This window comes from Orussus abietinus, unplaced genomic scaffold, assembly GCF_000612105.2.
Source record: "Orussus abietinus isolate OABI.00-Male unplaced genomic scaffold, Oabi_2.0 scaffold104, whole genome shotgun sequence".
Taxonomy (NCBI): Eukaryota; Metazoa; Arthropoda; class Insecta; order Hymenoptera; family Orussidae; genus Orussus; species Orussus abietinus.
In genome coordinates, this window is record NW_019394277.1 from 153806 (window position 1) to 176534 (window position 22729).

Consider the following 22729-nt stretch of genomic DNA (forward strand, 5'->3'; position numbering starts at 1 on the left):
TAAACAGCACTGAGCCTTATTTAATGTGTCGGGTGTCATACAGAGCGCGGTGCATCAACGCGTCGATAATGAAAACCAATCAGAACTGCGATTAAGTGGCGTATGGTGTTAAGCGCAGTTCTGATTGGCTTTTCATCTTTGACGCGTCGACACGTCGCGCACTGTGACATCCGATGCGCTCAATGGACCCTGGTTAAATTTGCTTCAACTTCTGCTCTGCTGAAACCTATCTGTAGTGGTATACATTTCATGATCCGCACTAGGGATGTTCGATTCTCTTCGAAGAATCGATTCTTGAATCGATTCTAAATCGGATCATGAGAATCGATTCAAAAAATCGGAAACTTGTTATATATAATGAACATAAATGTAATTAATACATTTTTACGTGTCGAAAGCCATCCATGAAAATGAAATGAATGTTGTATAAAAAAACTAAACAATTATTAGCCGTTTATATAGGAATTATACGTCTTCTCTAGTTTTCCCTTTGGCCGATATTTCCGACCGAGATGGTCGACGGAGTAAATGAGAGGTTCTGATTGACTGTTGAAAGTCAGGTAGTCAGTTACAACGGAAGTGCATCACGACGTTGAGTTTCAGTAGCCAAACTTGTCGTGGCGACAAAGAGCAACCAATAAGCGAAGCGTCTCCCCTCTACCGTTTCAGTCAAAAAGAATCAGTTTCTCGATTCTGAGGGTAATGAATCGATTCTCAAGAAAATCGAATAGTAAAGAATCGATTCTAAAAATCGATTCTTTCAGCAAAAGAATCGAATAGGAATCGAACATCCCTAACCCGCACCTCGTGTTCCGGTTTAACAGTTTTGAATCACGATCACGTTGGTGGTTAAGCACAAGTTAAGCGTTATAATCCAATTTGAGGAGCCTGATTCAAATATGCGATTAAAAATTCCAGTAAATCTAGTATAAAAAAATTGTCTAGTATAAAATACGAGACAATGAAAGGAGCGAAAGAAGTGGTCATAACGAGTGACAATTCGGGGGATGCGAGCAATGCAACAGTGTGGGATCCTTGTACAGGTTCTACTTTACTGACTTACAGAAACGGGGGCTCGCTTGGATACCATACGCTACAGATTTTACACGACAGCTACGTGATTGCCGCGGATGCCACAAAGCCTCGATTCCACGTATGGCCATTGAACAGTCAAAATCCGGTACCTAACCTACGTTTGACAACGCCGGGTAGAGTAACGAGCCTTTCCTGTTCACCGATTGGTTCGTACATCGTTGCTGCGGTCTCGGAAAAATTGTTTGTATGGCAATTCACCAGCGGCCGTCTACTGTGCACTTTGGCACGTCATTACCAGACAATAACTTGTACATCGTTCACTAGCGATGGTTCGATGTTTGCAAGTGGTGCGGAGGATGGTTTAGTGTTTGTTTGGTCTCTAGCACGTACCATAAGCCGTCGAGATTGCGAACCCATCCACAGCTTCTCGGATCATATCTTACCCATTAAAGATCTATGTTTTAGCCATTTTGGACCTAAGGCAAGGCTGGTGACGATATCGTTGGATCGTACTGCAAGAATTTATGATTCAAACAGTGGCAGTTTGTTGCTTAATCTTATTTTTGATGTACCGCTCAGTTCAGTTGTCATCGATCCTTTAGAGAATGACCTTTTTATTGGTTGTTCGAATGGAAATATTCAACATATTGATCTGCGATCACCACCTAGAGGTACAGAATACCATGTGCAACTTACGGCCACAGAAAAGAACTCCAATAGCATTTTTCGGGGTCATGAAGCAAGCGTCGTTACTCTGTCTCTATCAGCTGATCGCAGCACTCTGCTTTCGGGTGCTACCGATGGAGTTGTGAATATTTGGGATATAAGGAGTCGTCAGGTGACACGTTCGATTAATCTAAAGGGCGCCGTTACTTCAGCTTTTTTCACACGGGCTACGAACAATTTTCAAGAAAATGACCTTAAACCAAAGTTGCAAATGCGCGGGTTACAGCGAATTTCCGATGAAATTGGTGGATATAATTTCGTTGAAATAATTACTAGCCATGATGCTTCTGAGAGGTTACTGAACATCCAGAGTTATGTTGAAAGCAATTCAGGATTAGATCGATCAAAAGACAGTGACACGCAAAAATTGGAAGAAGCTCGAGCTGAAGTGGAAAAATTAAAGAGTATTAACACTGCCATGTACCAATATGCTGCAAAATGTCTTTTAAATAAATTAACCGATCCGCCTTAGAATCAATTTCTATCCCTGTTTTTATTCTACTATTTAGCATTTATCAGAAATGCTGCAAGGGAATTTGTATTTAACATTTTTGTAATGCGACTATCAATATGTTACATTTTGAATGCTAAGTATTCAACGTATAATAATGAAGAAGAATAAAGTATTTGTTAGTAGTATTGTGTTTTATTTTATACTAGGGTGTAGGAAGTATAAAATATAAGCTTTAATGTTGATTACTTTTTACAAGCTGTAAATATCCTCATGGTAAACTGGCTATAATTTGTTAACATTTTTTAAATTATAATCTGCGCGTAGCCGTTTTTTATACGCATACTGTCAATAAATTGTAATTCTGATTATTGTTTGTAATAATTCGACAATATATTCTAATCTATTCAAACTAGGACATCCGGTAGATTCTTGTGGCAACATTAGTATTGATTTTAAACGGGGTGTTTTCATGTAACACGTTAAGATATGTTCACTTTTATATATTGATTTTTTTTAATCTGCGGCTGATATCATTGTAGTCGTGCTTCTTTTTCTGAAAATCTAGTTTCTGTTTCTGATGCTTTCCTAATTCGGCTTTATCGTTTTAATTGTTATGCCCCTTTTATGCTTCTCACTTTCTTTAACTGCTTGTCGACTTTTGCTGTCTTTTCCGTTTTTTCCGTCCTTTACTTTATATTTTCTTTTTCAAGCATAAATCACTTTTAGTCTGGCCGTTCACCCTCGATATTGCCCTAATTAGCATATGGTTAGATTCATATTGTTATCCTCATTGTTCTGATGCCTATTATGCTAGGGCAATGCTTGGTTTTACTAACATGTAATCGATCTCATTGAGAGTGCATCTATCCCGGCGAGATTCATATTCCTTTGTGAATCTGCTTGTGCGGAATATAGTGCTTTTGATCACTAGTCCTTTTGCCGTTTCAAATTTAATGAGCTCCTCTTCATTATCGTTGGTCTGTTCGCGGATTCTGTCTCCCTATTCATAGAATAAAGCTTTCTTCGCCTCCCACTGAACACCAAACCTAACAGTTACTTAACTTAAAACTAACAAATAACATAACGTTTGTTACAATGTAATAACCTAACAATTACGTAATATAGAGCTAACTAGTTACATGACATTTGTTACAATGCAGTAACTTAACAGTTATGTAACATGGAGCTAACAGGTTACATAACATTTGTTACTATCATATCTATATAAATGTAGCATAACTTTGTTACTCTCATCTTACATTATGTTACTGTCCTGATATTACTGTGTATATGCAGCACATATTTGTAACAAAACGGAACTACATGGGTGCTAACTGTCATTTATTTTATTACATCATCGTCATCGTCATTGTCATAATTCATCGTCAAATGTCATAAGATTAATATATGTCGTATTTTGTTTACTACTCGTATGAAAAAATGTGACTTTAATTCATACGCGCATATACATTATCATTGTTTGCTAGTCGAATGAAATCCTAATTGTCTTTAAGTAAAATCAGACAGTTCATCATTACATAATTTCATTGAAGTCTGATCTGTCATTTAATATCTATTGTCAAGTACCAAAAAATAATTAAAAATGAAAAAATTATATAATTTTGGATAAAATTGCGTGATTTTTTTTATTAAATGTATGAAAAATTAACATTATTTTAAGGTAACTGAAGTTATAACATTAATATAACATGTTACATAACATGTTACCTTACTGAGTGGGAAATAATAACTAACATCTAACGTCCATGTTACTTTTATTCTACATAACATGCTAGTTTCGAAAACGTAACATTTACCCAACAGTTATATGACAGTGTTCACTGGGCTATTATTGTAAATAGCATAAAATACTCGTCGAAGTTATTTAGCTTTTCAGGGAGTTAGTCTAGTGAGTCTTAGACTTTGTAGATATTTTTGAAAACCCTTCCCTCAAAAAAGTTTCCATTAATGTTACTAGATGCGTCTGATTACATGATTTCTAGTTATCATCAATGAGAAACTCTGATTAACATGACTATAAAATTCTGATTACTAGTCTGGTTGCATACATAATTAACTTAATCAGATTCCCAAATCACTAGATGAATTTCTAAAAGGAAATTTTTATTCTTCAATTTAATATCTTTCTTTGGAGTTACAAGGAGAAGTATCAACGTAACTAAATAATATTTTACTAGAAATATCTAATACTTTCAACCAGATCTTCTTCTTTCAAAAAAATAGTAAGGGCATGTTTAACAATATAATCCAGGTGAACTAGTTGGAATCTTTGTTTTCTCAACTGGACGTAGCTGAGTACGCGGAGGAATCATTGTAGATCTTCCAGCTGTTCTACCAGTTGATTCGTAGTTTACCCTATGAAATTTCACGGCCACGTGATTAATTAAGCGGAATACGGAGCAAAGATTGCCCTAAACGTTAGATATAGCCCTATCGACGGCGCGTTTACGTCTTTTCTATTTAAATGAACGGTTCGTAGCTCGTGTTCGCACCTAAATGAAACTCTTCTGGATGAGCCAATTCACGTAACGGTCAATCTAATCATTGTTAACAATTTGCAAGAACGAAAGAGTTCACGTTTGTATGTAAATGCGTTAACGAGAAACGATCAAGTGACGTATCTAGCCGATTACGTTATCGTTTCGGATTCCATTTGACAGGCTAAGATATTGAATGAGAGGGATCATCTCACGGTGGTTCACGTCGATAAAGATTAATCGTAAATCGTGTCACATAGTGACGTAATTAGTCCAAGCAAATATTGCTCAGCCCAGCAATGTGCAGATGCTGAAGCTATACATTTAGTTTGCATTCGACTGCTTCGCGTAGAAACGTATTTACTAAATGTATTTAATCTCAGTTTAATTTGGATTTGCAATATCGACGTATTATTGCACTTATAACTCTACAGGTTCCAATATAATGTTTAACTAATCAACGAGTTTTATTATTGGAATGTCTTCTTCCTTGAGAAATCTATCCTGACAGAGAGAATAGGTGCAATTGTGACTTCTCTGTAGCTTTCTTATTATTAACTTCATGTTTTCTGTTAAATATGAATTAAAAACTCTGACCGAAAGATTGAATCATATCCAACAAATTTACATTTTATAGTCTTGATTTTGTAGTTATTTAAGGGGGGAAACCACATTAGGAGGCAATTTTTCAGCCGTTTTTTATAAATTTTTTAGAGGGTGAAAAATTAATTGAAATTTGATCTAACTTTGACATTATTTTACTGATATTTTGAATTACATTTACAAATTTATTCAAGTCAGTTTTGATGAAAATATCGAAATTATGGGCTGTTGTCCACCGAAGGTCGTCATTCGAGTTTGTGGTTCGCGGGAAATGTGGGGTTCGCAATTGTTATCTCAAAGCAAAATGGTTGTTTTTTTACATTACTGACATTTTGAAATACATTTACAAATTTTTTCAAGTTAGTTTTGATGAAAATGTCGAAATTATGGGCTGTTGTCCACCGAAGGTCGTCATTCGAGTTTGTTGTTCGCGGGAAATGTAGGGTTCGCAATTGTTATCTCAAAGCAAAATGATTGTTTTTTTACATTATTAACATGTTTTCTAAGAATATGAACCTCATTGCGAGTAAAAATGGTAAAAATTGAAGTGTTGACAGGTGTTTGAAAGAAATGTCTCGATTTTCACAATTTTTTTCTTTTATTTTGCAATAAAAAGACACCTTTGAAATTATGATATCATCCCAAATGTCGGTTCACGTTCTTCGTAATTTCATGCAGAAACACATTTTCAATTTTCATAACGATCGGTTCATAACTTTTTGAGCTAGAATTCCCGCAAAAAAAAATGTGTCGATTCGAGAAAAACGCGTTTGAAAAAAAAATGTCCGAAAACTAGAAATTCGAGAAAATTATCAATAATTTGGCGTGCTTACGGATCAATCAGCGATTCCAGCACCATATAATAATCCTTCTTTTTTTGTTATACAAGGGTACTGGGCTAGGTAAGTTAATGAGTGACTACCTGAGCAAGAGCTCCATCCTTCCTGCTGTGTGGCCGAACGCTGACTCAATAGGTTTGTTCGTTTTACCTACACTTTCTACACTTTTACGAAAAGTGTACACTTTGGCGTTCGTTTTAACGGAAGTGATGCAGTGCCGCTGTTCGGTTTGCGAGGGCATCTACCCCGAGTGTACACTTTCTCTACCCTTTCTACCCTCGATCCCAAGCGAAGGCAAGAAGGGTAGCCCGCGAATTTGGCGGCAAATTTCAAAATTGAAAAGACCAACAAACAGGAAAATACAAAATTTATGTTAACGTCTCAACGTAATATAAACAGTAGTAATTATTAATGCATCTTCTTCATGTATAGAACGATTTAGCGTTTTAGTTTTGTACATAGTGTTTGAAAAAATTTACAATAATTATGTATTACTACGAAAACCAACGATATTTTGAGGAATAAGCACGTTCACAAGATTTATGTACAATGAATTGGTCACGATATAATGCAATATAGCTAGTCGAAATATACCCGTATACCACCTACATTCATTGTTTACAACCGATGTATAAATGTTTATTGACAAAAAGCAAAAAACACGTATTTCTTCATTTTTTGTGAGCAATCATATGGCGTAAGTAGAACTTAAGTAGCAGTGCTTGTTTAATAGATATTAGAAAAAAATGTCGCCTGAAGAGTAGTTCACCTCCTTGGGGGGGTGTAACATTGCTGAACAATATTGTGTTTTCACCATCCTTATACAGAATACGTTTATACCAAGTTTCGTCGAAATCCCTCCATTGCTTCTACGAAAATTGTTATAAAAATCGAATTTTCGCCAAACTTTGGGGGGTTGTTTCTCCCCTTAAATGTGGATCATTGCAGATATAAAAAAACACGTATCAATTAGATTTGTATGTTCTTCAACATATATGAAAATCAATAAGATCGGGGGCGGACACTTGGGAATTATTCCTTGTTAGTTCACTTTTAAGTAGTACTACTTAGTTCTACATTTATTTTTCCTGCTTTATATAAGATGATGTATAAGATATGAGATTAAATAATCTAAGATGATATATGCCTACAGGGTGTCACCAATAAATTGTCCTTATTAGGCAAAAGGATCAATTCCGTATTTAAAGTTACATGAACGAAAATGTATGTTATCTACGACGCGGTGAACCGCCAAAATGTCACATGAAGTGTCAATTTTCCTTTCTGAAACCTGAGGTGGGTGATTTCCCTGCACCCGATCGATACCGAAGATTCGCTGATCGGAATCGCCAAGTGTATCGACAGGATTAGCACGCGAAAGGCGCGTTCGCACGGGATATGTCACGAGCACCGATAATCGGAATAATCTGTTACATACCGGTCGCATCACGCATCATCATTGGTCCATAAATAATGTACCCGAGAAGTGTTGATGCGCATCATCGGGAGGAATATCCGGTCTATCGGCAGGTCATACTAGGTTCTCCAGAAATCTCCTGAAACGGAAATTGAAACTGATATATCGCAAACGTCTCAGTTCACCTCGACATGATAAAACCCGAAGAAATTGAGGGGCGACTCTGGAGAAGAGAGTGGAGGACGGTGAAGCATGAGGCGCCGGAAAAGATTCGGATTTTTGCGGATTTAAGGTGAAGTGAAATCCCCTTCAAATCAGTCGATTCGAATACAACACTTTTTTTTAAGGGTATTAGACCAAACTATCCGAAACTTTGATACGTGACTCATGATCATCTAAGAATTGTCCTGACACATTGAAAATTTGGATTTTTCAAACAAATTTTTTAACTCAGTCCAGACCAGAACCAAAATGGCGTCGAGCTCTCATATTTCGATCGGTATACAATTATCGATAGCTCTGATATGAGAATCGTGGTCAGGACAATTTTCTGATATGAGAATCGTGGTCAGGACAATTTTACGACAATTTAGAACACTCTGGTAATCGATAAACTCGCATTTTAACGGGATAAAGGCAAAAAAAAGTGTTGTATGCGCTTCTATGCTAAAACGATGGTAATACGAGGTCTCGGAGGGAAAATTTAATTGACCTGGAAATCACAGAGAGCGCAGGGAGTCCCTCTGCAGTCAATTAGGGAAGCATGAATCCAGAGGATTTTTGGAGTTTTACTTCGATTTCTTTATAATTATTGTACGAAAACGACAGGTGGAGTATGCCATTTGGTACAATACCCAATATAATTCAACACAGCTGTCAATATAAAAACGAACGTCGGCAACGTAGGCATTTAGAAAAATTTTCTTTATCGACGTCGATCAAGTTCCTCGACGTGTTTCACATCACCTTAATAAATATTTAAAAATGCCTACTATTTTTATTAGAACGCCCTAGATAGTCACGTAGTTAAAAAAAAAATCGTGAAATTCAAACATTTAAAATCATGTACTGTTCAACTCAATAGCATATATATTTATAACATATGTTATCAGTTTATCTACTACATTTATAACACACCTTACGTTAATAAATTTACAGACAAATGTGTATGAAACCACTCGTTAGATAATATCAAAAGTGAAACTTCTCCGCTTGTATAAAAAGATTCGACGATCGTGACAAAAATAAATAGTATTTAACTACATAGTCGGTTTAATAGTATGCATTTCTTTCCTAAAGGTTATGCTTTGAAACATATTATGGATTGAAACTTTTCTTGTTTCACTATGGTCTTCTCAACCCACTGTGCGAGATGCACCAGGAGGAGGGAAGAGTGTCCTCGCGAAATGAAAAGAAATCTCCGGAAAGACGGGATGTCTTGACAGCATCTCGGCGAAAAATGTAATCTCCGCGCGTAAGCGGGAAGGATTCCGGATTTTATCGATAGAATTTTTTAATTAGTCGTCAAACCCGACGCCAAGACGCCGGCCATTAACTGGCCGATGAATGGCAACTGCCGGAGGGAGAGTGGGCGGAATGCCACCCTCTGATTAGGGGTTGAACAACACGCCCATCGGCGGGAGGTATAAAACTGTGCCTCGGGTACGGGTTTCCATCCAGTGCGCCTCCGGTCCACCGATCTGCGAAGGCTCTCCTCTTCCTGGACCGGAAGTCACCCTCCGAGAGTCGCCCTCTTCGTCCTCTTGTCGCTCGCGTCTCGGAAATGACGGACCCGTTGTTCGTTTTGGCGGCATTTTTCATCCTCGCGACTTCGCTCAACAGTAAGTAACCTCTCGACTGGCCAATTTCTCTGGAGTCCAGGAATTAATTTAACCTCAGGAACATTTACTCAAAATCAGATACCCGTTTCTTTCTCGAAGTTCGCGTAACATTTGCAAATCTTAAAGACGTAGTGGACACCGGTTTTGGATTACGTTTTTTATAATACATGTTTCTGATAAGTTTGGCCGATTGCACAAGCCGAGATTAGTATCAAACTTTGTCGGTGTAACACGATTTTTCACTAATTCGATTAATTTAATTTAACCTCAGGAACATTTACTCAAAATCAGATACCCGTTTTCTTTTCAAAGTTCGCGTAACATTTGCAAAACAAATCTTAAAGACGTAGTGGACACCGGTTTTGGATTACGTTTTTTATAATACACGTTTCTGATAAGTTAGGGCCGATTGCACAAGCCGTGATTAGTATCAAACTTTGTCGGTGTAACACGATTTTTCACTAATTTTATTAATTTCATTTAACCTCAGGAACATTTACTTAAAATCAGATACCCGTTTCTTTCTCAAAGTTCGCGTAACATTTGCAAATCTTAAAGACGTAGTGGACACCGGTTTTGGATTACGTTTTTTATAATACACGTTTCTGATAAGTTAGGGCCGATTGCACCAGCCGTGATTAGTATCAAACTTTTTCGGTGCAATACGATTTTTCACTAATTCGAGATTAATTATGATTAGTTGATCTTTAAGCTACTATTCAAACTATGATTACTATCTCTCACGATGGCAATCTCGCATTAGTGAAAATCGTGTTGCACGCAAAAATTAGGCTAACCGAAGATTAAAATTCGTTGTTAGGTAACTACCGACCCTGGGCAATCACGCGTTAAGTAATCCTTGGTTAAGGATTTTAGCAGGAATATTAATGTAACCGGCCCTTAAGAATAGAGGGGAATAAGATACGCATAAATAGGAAGATGCGAATTTAATTTAAACTTTTCATCGGCACTTTAAGTAAGATGATCATTTAGGTAATCGTAAAAGCCTGTAGAATAACGTGAATTTCAATAAGTTTCACGTTGCGTTGTTAAATCCCTAGTAGCACAAAATATTTGTCCTATATTTTCTATATATTTAACGAATATCGTACATTTTGTAAATATTTAGCAGACATTTGAAATATTTGCAAAACGTTTACTTTAGAATATTATCTCTATAATATTTATATAATATTAGCCCCGTAGGTTTTCATAATATTTTCCTACCAGTTATGCAAAACATTTCGTTTCATTTGAATACAAGTATTTTTAATTATTATCTGCCGAATACATCATAAACGTATTAAAAATATTTAAAATCAAAATTACACGTTTTGCTCCCATAATGAAATAGCGGAACGAAAATATTACAAAAATTTCTCGTGTTTTTTGATACTAAATCAAGTGCCCGATAATAGTCTTGAAGTAAAAAATGTATTTTTATTATGTTAATAACTTAAAGAATATTTCTTTATATGTTTATAAATTATTGAAACTAAATATGTCATTGAGATTTTCAAGAAATATTTCAAATATCTTCGAATGAAATCTACAAGAAATTTGAAAAAATCTGTTGCTTGAGATATTTATCAAAGATTATAAAGAAATATTCAGAAATCATTCTATGCTACTAGGGATCATCCCGAACGCTGTTTATCATTTTTACAAAAACGCTTCAGTTTAGGACATCTTTCGTCGCATTTAAATCAATTTCCCATTCTGAAATTTTGTTTCTCAGAAATTCAGGGTGAAATAAAATCAGGATAATAAAAGTGATAAAATAATATTTAATTCGGGAAGTGTCAAGTCGGTATCAATAACGCCACGGGGATGTTCAGGCATTTACATCACCGAAATTAATGCGGCATTTTTGCGACATCAAAAATATAATAATTTTTTTTCAGGTGGCGGGACAATTAAACTTGCGGAAATACGAAGAGCAGGATTGGTGGCGTATCCTAGGACAGGACGGGCACCAAAGATGTCAAGTTACACAAGAATGGATCGTATTGCAGCCTTGGGTAATCCACGTGTAGGTCGCTCCGGATCTGGTCCTGCAAATGCCGAGATAACTAATAATCACGATTCCGATTCCGATATTGACGCGAACTTCGACATCGACCGTGACTTCGATCCTGACGTCATTTTAAATTTGGACTATCCAGGTAAATTTATATTTCTCTCCACCGACATAACATAATTGCTGCATAGACACGCACACGAAAGAACTGTAGAACAAGCTTTCCATGATGCAAACATACGTTCATACGTATTTTCAAATTCAGTGTCCTCGTGCTAATGTTCACCAAAAGAATTGCAACACCTAAAAATCAAAGTTGTGTATACCGGATAATCGTATATGTTTTTTAACATAACGAAAGGGACTATGACCACATCTCTGTAATTACAAGTATGTTTTAAATCGACATTGAATCACTATCTTTTTATATTATCGTAAACGATAAATATCCGTCTTCGATTTACATGGTTTTTATTCTTAGGTGATGCGATTATTTTGGCGACCAGCGTATAATTATGTGAATAAGCGCATTACTTATGAAATTTATTCATCGCGGATTTAGATGTATATGATTTGGCTTAATATAATTAAAACATCAAGATGTATTCGATTTGATTTGGTGCCAATAGAAATTGGATGTATACAATTTGATTTATAATCGTGTCGCGATTGCAGGGCCAATCGCAATAAGAGGTGGCGGTGAGCCAGGGAAACGGCGGCTGCAAAATGCCGAAACTTTGTTCGAAGCATGGGACGAGTCACGACGGCAAGGTCTGATACCTATACCTCGTGTAGGAAGATCAAGAAACGGCATTTCATCAACAGTCATCGACGGTCAGTCTCGTGGAAAGTTTTGGCCCGGCCAACGTCACCGAAGAGACACCGAAGAACATCCCCTTGGGGTGCCCTGGGTAGCGTTCGTTTCGGAGCGAGGTATATTTACTTAAAAATGTCAATCATTTCTCGAGGAACTATTCCCTTTGATTTCATATGATAGACAATGCAATTCGGTAACTATTGGGTTGTTCGGTAAGTAATTTCGTTTTTTTTTTTTATGAAAATGAAAGACGATTTTTTTATAGCGAATAAATATTTTATCGAATGATATATTGTCCATTCCGGTCCAATACCTTTTGCCATCTTTGTGGCAGTAGCATGATTCCACGCTCATAAAATGTTTGGTTTTTGCTGTCAAAATACTGATCCAGGTGATTTTTGACCTCCTCATTTGAAGTAAAGGTTTTACCGTCTAAAAAATTGTGTAGAGACCGGAACAAGTAATAATCAGAAGGTGCCAGATCTGGAGAATATGGTGGGGGTGACAGTATATCCCATCCAAGCTGTAGAAGCTTTTGGCGAGTTAAGAAACTTGTGTGAGGTCTCGTATTATCTTGGTGAAACGCTACACCTTTTCAATTGATTAATGCTGGTCTCTTCTGTTTAAGTGAATCATTCAATTTGTCCAGCTGGTGACAGTACACTTCGGAATTGATCGTTGTGTTGTTCGGTAGAATCTCAAAAAAAAAAACGATTCCTTTGAAATCCCACCAAACAGATACCATCACCTTTTTTTGATGAATTTCGGCTTTCGAAGTTCTTTGAGCCGGTTCATCTTTTTTACTCCATGACCTCTTGCGTGTAACATTGTTGTAGACAACCCGTTTCTCGTCCCCAGGGATGATGCGCTTCAAAAATGGATCATATTCTTGACGTTTGAGAAGCAAATCACAGACGTCAATGCGATGACACAAATTTCTTTCCGTAAGAACACGAGAAATCCATATGTCGAGCTTTGAGATTAAACCTAGGCGTTTCAAATGATCACGAACGATCGAATTCGATAAATTTAATCTCTCAGCGATTTCACGAGTTGTTATTCGCCGGTTTGCATCAATTAATGCCTTTATCGTGTTTTCATCAGCTTTAAGTGGCCTTCCAGAACGTGGGGCATCTTCAATATCAAAATTGCCGGATCGAAATTTTGCAAACCAGTTTTAACCCTGGCGTTCCGTCAATATATCTTCTCCATACACATCGAATAATTTTTTTCTTGCTAGAACAGCAGTTTTACCTTTTCGATAATAAAAAAGTAAAATATGCCGAAAATGCCGCTTTTCACTTTCCATATTTGAAAGGGTACCACCCAAAAACTACTGCGTAGAATCAATCAAACTTTTTCACAAGCAAGCCTTGTTAGATCAGCTGTCAAAATATATAATGTTTATGCGGCTTAAGTATGAATTTGGCCGAAAAAAAAAAAAGTAAGTCCTCTGTTGGGAAACAACGAAATTACTTTCCGAACAACCCAATAGTAACGTTCGGCCTTAATATCGTGACAGTGTTTCGGTGATTTCTAGCCGATTTCCACCTGATTTCGAGGGTTAAAATCTATGATTTTTTCAGTGAATACGTAATTTCTAAATGATAAAGCATTACAGGACAGTATGTTCTTTTTGTCGATCAGAGTTCGAGCAACCGCGTTAGCCAATTGGAAGTGGATCCCGTCCCGGCTGGGCCGAGAAAACAAGGAGGATAAAACGAGTCTCACGTAGAGAAGCCGTAACGAAGTTTACGACGAAGAGCGTTTACTTGGACATCTGTGTCATAGATTAGCAATCCTACTTCGAGGGGATATTCTCTGTAGCGGTTACCGAAGAGTCACGATCAGCAGTCGCGCGTCGAACTTTTACCGGGCCACCTGTACCTACCTTGTTCCTATACTTTGTAACTACTCGATGCTCGCAATACACGTGATTAAAGTCTACGTGCAGTGTACTTTCCCCGCCTACCCCTGCTCCCGAGAGAACACCGTAAAATTCAATCGTTTTATTAATTGACAAAGCGTTCATAATAAATACTGATGTATGTATGACATCCCTCTCACGTAAGGTGCGCCGTCCTTACACGGCGCGTACGTACAATAACAAATATGTACACTCGTAGATTTAACAAACTAGAGATACAGGTGGAACGAATGAAAGATCGTGTCTTAGTGTCTACTGTCCCTTATCCGAGTTAGTACGATAGTCGAAGAAATCACGAGAGTTATGTACAGAGGGCTCCTTCCACCGGTCTCTGTAATAACTGGATGCGGGATGATTATTGTAACATTTAGGTCAGTTTGTCAATTCGATTTGACAGGAGACGACGATTAGCGACTTGTTGGCTCTAAGACCGTCGACTTGAACGATTTGCCGTCTTGATCGCGGCTGCTGTCGTTGTCAAAATCGATACGTGTAATTTATTAGAAAATAAGGGGAATTCGTCGCTGGTGGACGTTCGAATCTGAAATAATTGCGGTACAAAGGTAGACAATTAGTTTTTCCTCGTCTCTCGAGTCTCGATCGAGTGCCTTCTCTGCTAGTCAGGTAAAGCCATCACGTACTCCGATTTGGCACAGCTCCTCGAACGCGAATACACATGGACAAAGTATTTCCCCAAAAGTTCCGACGGATTCGTCGACGACAAAACGGGCCCAGCTGATCGCAGCTTGCTGACCGCATCGATCATTGATTACGGATCTAAGCTAATACGAGAGTCACTCAAGAGCAAGGATGTCAGAAGTTCACGAATTTGAGCAAAATTTTATCCGATCGTGAACGTATCCGAGTACGGTCCTCTCATTGCAATGGTCCAATTCCTTATTCGCGTGAGCTACAAAGTATCATTGGCGCCATTTCTCACTTGTTTCTTTTCTTTATTAAAACAGGGTAATACTTTGCTCGCGTCTCGATGATTCCTCGCACGATAAAAGGGAACTAATCACAAGCACGTGTATATTCCAGTCGAGTCTTTGTCAGTTTCGCACAGACAGATATAAGATGTTACTTAGGTCGCCACCGGATTAGCTAAAATGATGGCATGGAGCGCTCTGAGAAGTTCTTACAAGTCTTACAGGCAGAAACAGTCATTGACGTTCTAGTATCCAAAACAAAGACAACCAATCGAATCGCCAAGCTGGACGAAATGAAAGAGTTTCAACGTTTTCAACCGAACATACCGTGGCATCCACGAAGTTTACGAAGTAATCCGCGGAACGTATCCTTCGATAAGATTCATCTCTCTCAATCGAGCCGACTTTCGTCAGAGTCGGTTAGCAGAGGGTAGAACAAATAGGTTTAGATATTACTCCTTGACCCAAGTGCCGGCATGATATCAAATAAAGCTCCGCGCTACCTGTAGGATGCGGTCAGGTGAAAGTAATTTGTACTCGAATTAATGACATTTCCCGACACAACCAGGTTCCGCCGAGACAGGTAAATTGGATTTCGCCGAAGAGGTTGAAACCATTTCTTCCGTATCCCGCCGAGATCGACTCGAAATCAGATCCCAGCTTCCGTCCTGCACTTGACCGAGTCGACCAAACTCCGTTTTCCGGCCGTCGAGTGCTTACCATTATTCTAGGTTTTTAAAAATGATAACGACGTCGACACGTATATACAGGTCCACTATGTAAACCCTAAAGATTCCGTCCATGCGTCGTTCCTCCGCTCCGCGAGGAGCGATTTCGGGTGCCGATCAGCCATCGTCGCGGTTTTGGCACAGTCAGTGGCCGTCCTCCGCTCCAGTACCGAGTTACTACGGAACTACGAGTGGGTCATCTCGTCGCAGCGTCTAAGGGGGGACCGCGGACGCAGGCACTCTCGCATTCTCTCTCGGGCAAGCAGGCAGCCGGGCAGTCAAGCGGCAGACAGACGGACAGACGGGGTAGCGGCATTAGAGGGAGACGAACTCCAGGGGCGGCTGGATGACCCTCGGGGGCGGGGGCGGCGAGAAGCGGAGCTCCGCGTCGGTCAGGGAGAAGGTCGAGCTCCCGGTGGCCGTGACCCTGGGGCCCATGTTGTCGTAGAGCGAGCCCAGGTCGGCGGGGCGCGTCGGGCGTCTCGGGAGGGTGGCGAACCCCGAGATGACCGAGGACGCCGGGACCGAGGCCACGGTCGCAGGCTTGTCCGCCATGTTGGCGTGGACGGGGATGTCGAGGAGGTCCGGGTAGCAGCGCTCGGAGTCCTGCGGCATGGAGACGGAGATGAAGATGTTGCCGAAGATACCGGCGGGCAGGACGCCGCTGGTGAACTCGGGCGGCGGAGGCGGGAAGACCGTGCAGGGCAGGGCGCGGATGGCGTTGATGCCCCCGTCCAGTCTGTGCCTCTCGACGGTGACGTTGGCCGCGGCCATGGGGTCGCAGATGGAGCCCCTTTCGGCCAGCTCCAGGTCGCCGGGGCTGCAGGCCTCGACGAGGCTCCCGTGGCCGCTGGTGCCGGTCGTCCCGCTGGCACCCATAGTCGTGGTCACTGAGAGGTCCAGCAGCTTCTTCTCCTGGTCGCCAAAGCTGGTGCTGCCCTGCAGCTTGACCTTTTCACGCCTGCGCTTGCGCCGGGATCCTCCGCAGAGACACATGGCCAGGAGGGCCGCGGAGACGGAGGCGCAAAGCGCCGCGGCGCCGCCGCCAGCCAGGCTCACCCAGAGCAGCCAGTTATCCGCCTGCGAGAGGGTCGGCGCGGTGAAGACGCGCGGAATCACGATGTTGACGCTGTCCGCGGCCTGGCCGGCGACGTTCCGGGCGAAGCAGGTGTACTCCCCCGCGTCGTTGTCGCTGGCGTTGTAGACCGTCAGGTTGTTCCACCGTTCGGTCACCTGGGTAACGCCGTAGATATCCCCGTAGACCTCCCCGGAAGTGGCGAAGGCTCCGTAGGGTTGATCCGGTCGGGTCAGGTTAACCGGTCCGCCGTTCAGCTGCCACGAGATCTCCGGTTCCGGGTCCCCCGTGGTCATGCAGGCCAGGCCGAAGACGCCGTTGGTCTCCTCCTGGAGGCTGCTCGCCAGGACCGACACCTTGGGCTCGCAGGCGAACTCCGAGGGCTTGACGTCCTCCCAACGGCGACCCTCCAGCCGTGGCGGCGACGCGCACATCTGCGAGACCGAGTAGAGCTTGCTCGGGACGCTGGGAATCAACCACGTTCTGAAGCTCCTCAGGCGACAGTCGCAGCTCCACCGGTTCCCGTCCAGGGTCAGGGTCTTCAGGTGCGACAGGCTGGAGATGACCGCGGCGTCCAGATACTCCAACTGATTCCCATCCAGCCTGAGCGACTCCAGGCCCAGCAATCTGGCGAACGCCTGGGCGTGTATCCTGGTCAGGGAACACCGCTGCAGCTCGAGGTTCCTCAGGTGCTGGAGAACCGGGAACTGGTGACGCTGCACCACGCCTAGGGGGTTGCCGCTCAGTATCAGTATCCTCAGTCTCTCGTTGCCGAAGAACGTCTCCGGATTGAGGCTGGTTACGTGATTGTCCGACATGTCGACCTCCACCAAGATGCGCATCTCCTTGAACGCGTCCACGTGGATCTCGTGGATCCCGGCGTTCCTCAGGAAGACTCTTTGGAGGTTCAGCAGCCCGGCTCGTTTGAAGATCTCCGCCTGCAGGGCCGGAATCTTGTTACCTGACAGGTCGAGGATCTGCATGTTCGGGTCGAGGGAGGCCGGAAGAGACGTCAACCCGGCATCCGGACAGAGGGCCGATTTCTTCCCCGACGTCCATTTGCATCGACACACCGCGGGGCAGTCCGTCCAATCCGGGAAAGCGGCCGCTCGGGACGGCAAAGCGAAGCTTCCGATTAAGATGAAGAGGGCGAGTAGGATGCGCCCTCGAAGAGGGTGACTGCGTGTTACTAACATAACACCGCCCTGTCGTCTCCGTCCTCCTAGCCGTGGTTTTATCGACAGTCCAACGTGGAACACACCTAGATATTCAAACGTTCATTTTCTCGTCACTGGTTCCTTCCCTATGCCTTCGATTCTCGGACTCGGAACTCCAGCCTGCAAAAAGGTGGAACGTCAGGGTCGAAATTTTCTATTTTCCTACCTGTCTGTATTTTTCTCTGGCTTATATTCGACTAGAATCGCGTAAGAACTGAACTGGGCTCTGGGCAATAACACGATTCGCGGCTATGTCACGTCCAATTTCGCGAGCGAAGTAATATCCAAATATAGGATGCAGCGACACACCACCGCGGCTCGGACACTGTGGAAATATGACTAAATCGACGAGACCACGTCGCAACCATACTTTAACCCGGTGTATGTAATTTAAGCCATCTGTGTTTTGACGCAGCTTACGTTCCATTGCAGCTTTTGGTTATTCGCTCGAGCGAGCCTCCATTTATTTCAGACAGAGCAGCCTAATCGTAATGCAGGACTATGCATGCCCCGAGGTTTTCAAATATTATTTGATGGGCCAAGAAACGTATTTACTTCGAATATCGATTGAAATGAAAACCAGAGCCAGACGGCATTTTTCTCGTAAGAAGAAAAGCTTGCTGTGTAAATCATTCGAATTGTTTCTCGGATTCTTTTTTAACAAGAGAGAGGATAAAACAATCTTAGTTCCTCTTTAAATATTTGTCTTTTCCTTTCTCTTGTTCTATCAAATACTAGATCTCATACCGGCAGGCAGTACCTTATTTACGTGTACATTAATAAGATATAAACGTCAATAGTAATGGCAGTAATACAGATGTCTCGATTCCGGCGATAAAAGACGTGGCTGCATATTTATGACCGTCCAATGACGCTATTAGGTATATTTCATAAGACGATTTCGGTGTTCTAATTACGTGGGTCTACGTTCTTCTTTAAGAGCTCATTTCCTTGACACATCAAACCGAGCACGTAAACGTTAGGCATATATTTATAGGACCTTCGACATTTTGAGAACGTCGTGAAAAATATTTTACTGGATTGGTCCTCGGCGAAGAGAAGCATTCCCTCGAGGGCAGCGTCACGACGTCCTTCCATTTCTCCAAGGTAGACTTTATCTTCTCCTCCAGATCCTCCAGGACTTTTTCCGAGACCTTAGGCCGTGAGAGTCTGAATAGTTCATGGTAACCAATGGCAGTCTTAGACGCAACCACGAACAGCTTACATTCTCCCTATTGGCGTGTCATCGAAAACTTCGAGGCTCCGCATCTGAAACAAGCCAATATTAAAATAAAAATACTCCGCTACGCTACAGTCCTATCATTAAGAATCTCGATAGAGTTTGCCGCTAAATATATATATAGAGGCGCGATCGAAAACTTTGAGGCTCCGCATCTTAAACAAGTCAATATTTAAAATAAAATACTGCGCAACGGTACAGTTCTATCATTAAGAAACTCGGCAGAGTTTCGCGCCAAAAAAAAAATATATATATAGGCGCAATCGAAAACTTTGAGGCTGTGCATCTGAAACAAGCTAATGTTTTAAATAAAATATCCGTAACGCTACCGTCCTTTAGGATACAAGTATCCTAAAGGACGTATCTTACAAAGTGCCAGTACTATACACATAAAAAATTCGCAGTGATCACCGGCTGTTAACTCGTAATTAGCAGCATAGTTAGCTGTTTAAAATTAAAGTCTAACATCTGAAACAAGCTAATATTTTAAATAAAATATCCGTAACGCTACCGTCCTATAGGATATAAGTATCTTATAAAGTGTTAGTACTATACACATATAAAAAATTCGCAGTGATCACCGGCCGTTAACTCGTAATTAGCAGCACAGTTAGCCGTTTAAAATTAAAGTCTAACATCTGAAACAAGCTAATATTTTAAATAAAATATCCGTAACGCTCCCGTACTATAGGATATAAGTATCTTACAAAGTGCTAGTACTATACACATATAAAAATTCAGTGATCACCGGCCGTTAACTCGTAATTAGCAGCATAGTTAGCCGTTTAAAATTAAAGTCCAACATCGTTAGTATTAATAATTTTGTTAACGGTAACGATTTTATTAATGCCAATTACGTTGTACAAGTGGAGCGGCTCGCTACGGGCTCTCCCGGGTCTACCTACACTTTGGGATCCTCTCCCAACTTTATGCAGGATTAAGTACGTGTATTTTCATAGACAGATGCATCACTAATGCAGGATTATGAGGACAGTGGCGACCAGCGATGTAGCTAGCGTTAACGAAACCTGCAATGCTATGCCTTACAAGAGGCACTTAAGGGCATGCACCCCTGTACCTCGCCCAGCACTCCATCCTGTCCAACCGCATCGATCACGGAGGCATTTGTGCAAGCGTGGCATTTCTGAAGTTCGTTGAACGAAGAAGAGTCTACAGGATTTAGCCCGGCAACAGGGGATGGTTGGAAGATCAAAATCCTATCTGGAGATTATTTCCCGTTGTCATTAAATCTACCTTTGACGTATCCGCGTCGAGTGAGCATTTTTTCTCCGACAGAAATGTTCATCTCCGGAATGGCTTAATTTAGTCTGAATGAAGTTTCGTTGGGATTAATCCAGTAGCAGGGCCTCCAAAAGACTCACAAAGACTCGCAAAGACTTTTCAAGGCAAATGTTGGATGTGTCCCGAATAATGTGCCTTGCAGCGTATTCCGTTAATGCTTATTTATATTTGACCTCACACACTGAATTTGAGAAAGTCTTTACTGAAACTTCTCAAAGTGCAAATCCCCTTTGGAAGAGTTCCAGCAAAGGGACCCAAGACTTCGCCGAGATTTATAATTTGCATTTAGCTTTATATAAATTGCTGTTCCTTAGATTACCGAACACGAGGATGTTAACAAGAAGTGCTTTCTTCGTTACGTTAGCAATTTCGAAATTGAGGAGTACACCTCCTGAAATTAAGATTATTGATCTGTCCGAGTGTGAATTTAATATGTATTTTGTTAGTAATGTTTACTTTGAGGAAGATATTTAGTCTTTATTTTTGGTACCTATTTTACTGAAAGTTACAAATGTATTCTTCAATAATGTATACATTTCAGCAGCCCATTTTAAATTACTGTACAGCGATAAATCAAAGTATTTTTTGTCTAGGTGTACTTACAAGTAACCTTTCCGTTCCATATCATTATTCTTGGACGTATTCGTTCAATTTTTTATCTCAGGAACATTTGTTGACCTTTCTTCTAGGCATTAATGTAAATGAATGTTCAAATACGGTACAGTGTTTCAGATACGTTGGCCGATGTTTATTTTCCATTAACATTAATTCTTCCATTAACTACTCTTGGAGTTTACCTAGTTAAATTTAAGCAAGAGAAATGGGTAAAAGTAGGTATTAACCTACAAAAAGAGGAGGAACGACATAACATTTTGCAAGGAGCAATTTCTGAAATTCCAAACATCATTAACAGGAATGGTTTAGGTAAATTAGGCAAATTGAAGAAAACTCAATCTAAATTCAGACCTTCAGGAAACGGTAAATCATAAAAAACTATTAAAAGAAATTGACTTCCCGGGAAAAGAGTACCTTTGGACGATGTCAAAGATGCGAGTCTCCAATTATACATTATTAAATTTCAATTATTGTAGCTTACGATTTCATTCTATTAAAATAGAATTATACTTTACTACATTACCGTCTATGGTTTTAATTTCTCGTTAGAGCTCTTATGAAAACTATAATTTCCAGTACGTTGTAGGTACATGTCGATAAGGTCTGGTAGAGTAAATTGTGGTTTTGCATCAAACGATGAACTGCTGGACAATTGACTGCACGAACGACATGTAGTACAACAACGTTTGAATGCTCTTACAAATGAAAGCTATTTTCCGAATACATCCGTACACAATAAGCAATTAGAGTGGCGTGGTTTACTGCGGGCAGACATAAAACGGTTTAACGTCGACGAAAAGTGTCGGGTCAGTGTAGAAGGATCTGGGAAAGGTTGTGTTTCGAGTCGTTTGCAAGCAGAGTTATGACCGAGGCGATTTGTTGGGATGAAAATCTAGGCAAACTAGGAGCGAATGCTAGCGGCGAGTTGTTCGCAAATACTGCTGCAAATGTAGATTGCGATCGTCTCTTTCAACGTGGATGAGCCATGAGCTATAAAACAACGTTCCTCCGCATCGCATCAAACGCGAGTATTTTCCTGATAAGCACAGGAGGATAAAATTGATACTATCCTCCATACTCAATTGCAGCCGCGATTACACTTGCAATGGAAATTATAGCCATCTAATCTACAAATGTTGCATTAATCGGAATCATTCCATTCGCTTGTAATTAATGGAGGCGCTTTTTACGGAGCACAATTTGAGTTTTATTATAGATGTTAATTGTGCCCATAATTATGAAAGTGGTCTAAGTCAAAATTAAAAAAAAAATGAGTTTATCAATTATTTCACGCCATATTATTTCGAACGAAATTAATTCAATGTAATTTCGAAACAAAAAATATATGACTTAGACCACTTTCATAATTATGGGCACAATTGAGTGTATGGGACACTCTCAGCTATAAAACAACGTTCCTCCGCATCGCATCAAACGCGAGTATTT

The 22729-nt window shown here is 40.7% G+C and overlaps 3 protein-coding genes across 3 annotated transcripts; 2 read left to right on the plus strand and 1 right to left on the minus strand.

Annotated features, from left to right (window-relative positions):
• The first annotated feature begins 809 nt into the window (after window positions 1-809).
• Window positions 810-2580, plus strand: LOC105699116 (WD repeat-containing protein 18). Its single transcript, XM_012423866.2, has one exon. It carries the CDS (start codon window positions 962-964, stop codon window positions 2231-2233), a length of 1272 nt encoding a protein of 423 aa, XP_012279289.1. The 5' UTR covers window positions 810-961; the 3' UTR covers window positions 2234-2580.
• A 6761-nt stretch (window positions 2581-9341) lies between these two features.
• LOC105699561 (CAPA peptides) lies at window positions 9342-14162 on the plus strand. The gene is made up of 4 exons (XM_012424679.1): window positions 9342-9413; window positions 11318-11578; window positions 12109-12366; window positions 13898-14162. The coding sequence occupies exons 1-4, from the start codon at window positions 9356-9358 to the stop codon at window positions 13915-13917; spliced, it is 597 nt and encodes a 198-aa protein (XP_012280102.1). The 5' UTR covers window positions 9342-9355; the 3' UTR covers window positions 13918-14162.
• A 1870-nt stretch (window positions 14163-16032) lies between these two features.
• On the minus strand, window positions 16033-19301 carry LOC105699412 (leucine-rich repeat-containing protein 24). The gene is made up of 2 exons (XM_012424366.1): window positions 19164-19301; window positions 16033-18246 (listed from the first exon to the last, which is right to left on the minus strand). Exon 2 carries the CDS (start codon window positions 18103-18105, stop codon window positions 16150-16152), a length of 1956 nt encoding a protein of 651 aa, XP_012279789.1. The 5' UTR covers window positions 18106-18246; window positions 19164-19301; the 3' UTR covers window positions 16033-16149.
• Between the last annotated feature and the right edge of the window lie 3428 nt (window positions 19302-22729).